Below are 6,000 nucleotides of genomic sequence, written 5' to 3'. Positions count from 1 at the left end.
TGTGGAAAGCAATATGGAGATACCTTAAAGAGATACAAGTAGAAGTACCATTCGATCCAGCAATCCCATTACTGGGCATCTACCCAAAAGAACAAATGATACTCTATAAGAAAGACACCTGCACCTGAATGTTTATAGCAGCACAATTCACAATTGCAAGGATGTGGAAACAACCCAAGTGTCCAGCAATACATGAGTGGATTAATAAAATGTGGTATGTGTATACCATGGAGTACTATTCAGTTTTAAGAAACAATGGTGATATAGCACCTCTTGTATACTTCTGGATAGAGTTGGAATGCATTCTACTAAGTGAAGTATCCCAAGAATGAAAAAACAAGCATCGCATGTACTCACCATCAATTTGGTATTAACTGATCAACACATAAGTATAACTATAAGAATAACATCTATTGGATGTCGGGCAGGCGGGAGTGGGGGGGGGACGGGTATTTGCATACACAAAGAGTGCAATGCGCACCACCCAAAGGATGGACATATTTGAAACTCGGACTTGGGGGGCACTGGAGAGGCAAGGGCAACATACATAACCTAAACATCTGTACCCCCAGAATATGCTGAAATAAAAAAATATAAATTAAAAAAAAAAGAGACTGGCTCATTAAAGAGGGCTGAGTTAGAGGTGCAGTGGTTCTTGGTGGAAGCAGTCACAGTCTCCCTGGAGGAAAGCACCTGCAGTTTAGGCCCCTAAAATCCCACAGAGTAAAAGAAATTAACTATGAGTTTAAAATAATATTATCTAAAACACAAAGAATCAAACTGACAGGATCCAGTGTTATTGGAAACAACAGATTCACACCTCTAAGCTTTTAGATGTTGAAATTATTAGCTACATGACATAAAATAAAACATGAAAGAGTTAAGAAATCAAGAATAAAATGAAAAAATAAGTAAGATAAAAACATCAAAAATGATCATATAAAATTCAAAAACATTCAGAAGTCTCAGAATAGACAATGTTAAAATTAAAAATACACAGGGGCCGGTCGCGGTGGCTTATGCCTGTAATCTTAGCACTCTGGGAGGCCAAGGCGGATGGATTGTTTGAGCTCAGGAGTTCGAAACCAGCCTGGGCAAGAGCGAGACCCCGTCTCTACTAAAATTAGAAAGAAATTAATTGGACAACTAAAAATATATAGAAAAAAAAATTAGCCGGGCATGGTGGCGCATGCCTGCAGTCCCAGCTACCGGGAGAATATTTTGAATTAAAGATCATTTAAGCCGGGCACGGTGGCTCACGCCTGTAATCCTAGCTCTCTGGGAGGCCAAGGCGGATGGATTGTTTGAGCTCAGGAGTTCGAAACCAGCCTGGGCAAGAGCGAGACCCCGTCTCTACTAAAATTAGAAAGAAATTAATTGGACAACTAAAAATATATAGAAAAAAAAATTAGCCGGGCATGGTGGCGCATGCCTGTAGTCCCAGCTACTCGGGAGGCTGAGGCAGTAGGATGGCTTGAGCCCAGGAGTTTGAGGTTGCTGTGAGCTAGGCTGACGCCACGGCACTCTAGCCCGGGCAACAGAGTGAGACTCTGTCTCAAAAAAAACAAAAACAAAACAAAACAAAACAAGACACAGGGATGTCTGCTTTTAGCTGTAATGGATTAGCTTATATCAGACAAACAATTCCCCACCATAACTGTAGAGCCCAGTTTTAAATACAGAAATAAGCTCTTTTAAAATGTTAGACAGTAGAAAAGACAGCTAACACTTAAAATGCCAAAATCCCAGAAAGAAGGGATGTGAACTGAAATGAGGCCAACATTCTTTGCCATTTTTCCCTTGAGAAATGATTGACTGATTCACAGGCAGTGCTGTGCTGAGAGGTCTTGATATATACTGGCTGAGGCCTCTGGGCAGTCTCCTGGGGCTTGGGAGACACAATTGCAGTTCAGGGCAACCAAGCAGCCATGACTTTAGACTCAGATTCCTCAGAAAAGAGAATGGTGGGCATCATTGGTTGCTTGCTTATCTTCTCTGGGCACTTGTTGATTTCTAACACACATAAAGCAAGGGGCAAAAATTCCGGCAGAAAATGGAAGCTAAGATGCTAAATGTAGCCTATGAGTATTTGCAAGGCATAGTTCCATCTTAGAACTAGGTAGAACTACTTCTTCTGAGGTCAAAATAAAATGATATTTAGGACTCACTGGGGATGAGTGGCCCTGGTATAAACATTGAAAGCAAAACAGGAGAAGGGCAGCCTTCACAAGTACCAAATCTCAGTCTCAAATCATCCAGTTCTTTTGTGGATGTCTAAATTGTTTGTTTAAAGGAAAGTAAATTCTGTTTGAGAGAAATTAATGTTATCCAGAACCTCTATGTGTTTTCTTAGACAATATTCATCATTCTTTCAGCAATTTCCAGGCATGTTATGCTACTCGCTAGACATTTACAGCAAAATTCTAAAGTGTTAAAATTATTCCTTTTAAAATAAAGGGAATGACAGGGTTGTACCATGGACTGTTTCTGTGGGCCTTCATACTATACGGTATAGCCAGCCCATTAGCTCAAGAAACTGCAATAATATGTAATAATTAGAAAAGAGAATATTAACATATCATTATTCATTATTATATCTATGATTAAATACATTACAATTAAAATAAAAAAAGTAAAATGTCACTAGTAAGAAGAGAAATATAAATAAAATGACAGGAACTTGGGAGCTCATTATACAGTTCTTTCTACTTTGTTATGTTATTATAGAGCAAGTTCATAATAAAAAGATTTTTTAAGATAGGAAAATTTTTTGACAACACAGTAAAACTGGCACTCTTTGTATAATTTGATGATACTATAAACTCATGTATTTTCTGGAAAGAAATCAGTTCATATGTCACAAAAGCTTTACTTTCCTATCTACTAATTTTTCATCTAGGAGTCTGTTTGAGGCAACACTCACAGGTTAGGGTAAACTTTTATGTATGCAGATGATGCTAATGGTGTTATTTTTTATAGAAAAAAAGAATTGAGTCCCACCAAGCTGTGTAATAATAGAGTTTAAGCTCAAGTAATGTGTGACATTTCCATTTGAATAATAATTAGTTAGCTATTTGAAACAATGGCTTTCAAAAATTTAATAAAGTATATATTCACACATACAATGTAAGTAGTAAATAAAATCAACAAAAGTAACAATTTTGGGTATGTTAATAAATCCAAATACACATATTTTCAGATACCTATTTATACAATGTCACAGAGAGGAAGATGAAGACAAATATAACTAGGTATATTCCTATATAAATGTAGATATATAGGTATGGAGATACATGTGTATATACATACTTGTATATATGAGATGGTTTTTGAAATAACCATCAAAATTACCAACCAGATTCTGTCTTTTGAGAAAGAAAGCAACCTGGATGGATGAGATTCCATTTAAAGGCCTTCCTACTTCAATAACAGTGTATGCTAAGGTTTATCACCTCCTTCCAGTCTCTGTATTTTTTCTTACAAGTGCCTATATCCATCTCATGTGGCAAGAAACATTTTACCCTTTACTTTCTTGGTTTGCTATGTACCTGTAAAGGAATTCTAGTTTTTTAGTCTTTTTAGATTTTCATATGTTGATATTCTAGTGCTCATTTAATATGAGAATTACTAGAAATCAACTTCCCAGTAAATAGGAGTTACACTCTAAAAAATTAAACTATGAAAGCCATCTAATAACTACAAAATATCTTTCAGAAAGACAACAAAGGCATTCTCTATTGATTAAACAAATTGTTTCCCTTCAGTTGCTATTTTGGAATCTCAGTTCACAGTGTTTGAAAGAGGTTTTATTGCTTTGTTCTGATTTTTTCAAATAACGAATTCTTTTAAAAGAGGTTGAACATGTGGTCACATTCTATTGTTTGTAATTGCAGTTTTTTACATGTGCTTGAAATATATTATCATATTATCACTTAGACACAAACATATGAAAATTGCATTTTGCATATTATTTGTCTTATGTACTTGTTCAAGAATTTTAAAACACACACAAGAAAATCTAGAGAGGACAAATATTCATAGAGATTTTTCCAATAATTATAGAAAAGTAAGAATAAAATCTTCAAAAGTATGTGTTCAATTTTTAAACAAACCATTTACTTCCTTTTGAAGAACTATATTGGTAAACACAATTAATTATGTAAATTACAACTTCCACCATGATTATTATAATTGCCTATTATTTGTCTGGCTTGCATGTGAGATTCTCAGCTCCTCAAAGATAGAGACTCTCTCCATAATTGTACTCTAAGCAAGCATGTGCCTGGCACATTACATTTATTAGCATTAGGATGCAATTCTCAATATATCCAACAAATTATTTTGGCTGTGTTTTCTAAGTATGTGCTTCAAATTTCCTTTTCATTTCATATGAAGTCTTGTATATAATACATAAGAAATGGATAAAGAATATAAAGATGAATAAGAAAAAGCAGCAACTACTGGCCAAAAATAAGAGATGACCTTTCAATATTATTTCTCTTAATCTTAAATCATAATGATGAAAGATAAGTTTATGTGAATTTTGTTGGTATTATACAGACTACCATATTAGAATTATGTCATGGTATAACATAGGATGCGTAGTTATTTGAATCTAGAATTATATACCTTTGTTGTTGTCCATTCCTCCTACAGCATACAGAGTTCCAACGGTAGATTTTCTGGGTTTAGTTCTCGGACTTTGCATTAAAGTTCTTCTTTCTGGCAATAGATGATATTTCATTGCTTCCAAAATCAGCTTTTGACATTCCAGATCATTCTTAAATAATGCATGGTTTTCGAGGTCAGCTAATATCTGTGAATAATATACAGTCACTGTTAATAATGCTTTGTAAAGGAATAAGCATTATGATGTCAGTTCTTACAATTAGAAACTTAATGTCACTGATATACCCCTTCCTTGAGATGGAAGCAGAAGTAAGAATTCATTACATTGACAAATAAAAGCAAGTAAAACTCATAGTTTTCAAGAGAGACAGAATAAATATTATTTTTGATTCAATATTATTTGTTATCACTTTACTATATGGAGTTAAAATATATTACTGTAGATCACTTTTTCTGTTCCTTTTTATTACAAAAGCTGTTTGTAAATCAAGTATAGTTGCCTATGTTGGCTATAAATGCATTTGGTGAAGGAAATTAAAAAGTAACTTTGAACAAATTAGCTCATAACAAACCTATCATAAGTATTCATATATGTAATTTAAGTTGTTCAAGTATAGTTTAAATTCCTTTCAAATTCAAAATAACTTGATGAAAATGAAAACAAAATTCCCCTTAACATCTAAGTATGCAAGCAATTGAGAAGCTGTAATATCAGGCAAAGTAATAGTTTCCAATAGTGAAAATTTTATACCAAAAATTTAGCACCTGAAAGAACAATAGAGTGAAACCAGTAGTTTTAAACTGTAATACGTCTTTCTTTTGCTACAATAGGTTTTTGTCTCTGCAAGTTCTTTTGTGCATATTTCTTTGAATGCATCCAAAGTATCTTTTTTTTCCTTTTACTCTGTCCCTGTTTGATTCTTTCAGTCTCACTTTTTCTTTTTTAATGGATACTGTTTCACTTCGAATGACAATAAAATCTGCCCCATACATTTAGAAAATTAATGAATAGAAAATTTAGCATATACTCACTGATATTTTCTTAGACATGGATAAGAAACCACACCACATCTATACACAAATGTTTATTGAGTGAATAAATTAATATATGATGGCAGCATGCAATTAATTAATTTTAACACTATAATTTGAATCTTAATTAAATGAATTTATTTAGCTTCTCTATCTATTACTGTTAGAGGTGCCAGGAAGAATATAAAACCACGTAAGATATTCATCTATAAGAAATGGGAAATATAACAGAATAGCTATAAGGTTGAAAAGGGAGTGTAATGTGTTAGAACTACCAGATGCTTTGGAGTTATGTAAATGAAGATGTTTACTTACATTCTTTGCTCTGTTTCCCCTTTT

The 6,000-nt window shown here is 33.7% G+C and overlaps 1 protein-coding gene across 2 annotated transcripts in view; it reads right to left on the bottom strand.

The window, feature by feature from the left end:
- The window catches only part of KLHL1 (kelch-like family member 1), a 347,076-nt gene that overhangs the window by 119,312 nt on the left and 221,764 nt on the right, over window positions 1-6,000 (bottom strand). For both annotated transcript variants that reach the window (XM_012650443.1, XM_012650442.1), the window contains one exon: window positions 4,630-4,816. In XM_012650443.1, coding sequence (XP_012505897.1) covers window positions 4,630-4,816 — 187 coding nt within the window. The remainder of the gene's footprint in view (window positions 1-4,629; window positions 4,817-6,000) is intronic.

This window comes from Propithecus coquereli, unplaced genomic scaffold (genome assembly GCF_000956105.1).
Source record: "Propithecus coquereli isolate 6110/MARCELLA unplaced genomic scaffold, Pcoq_1.0 Scaffold327, whole genome shotgun sequence".
In the NCBI taxonomy this organism is placed as follows: Eukaryota; Metazoa; Chordata; class Mammalia; order Primates; family Indriidae; genus Propithecus; species Propithecus coquereli.
The sequence above is the reverse complement of the archived record's forward strand: the minus strand, read 5'-3'. Positions and strand labels throughout refer to the sequence as shown.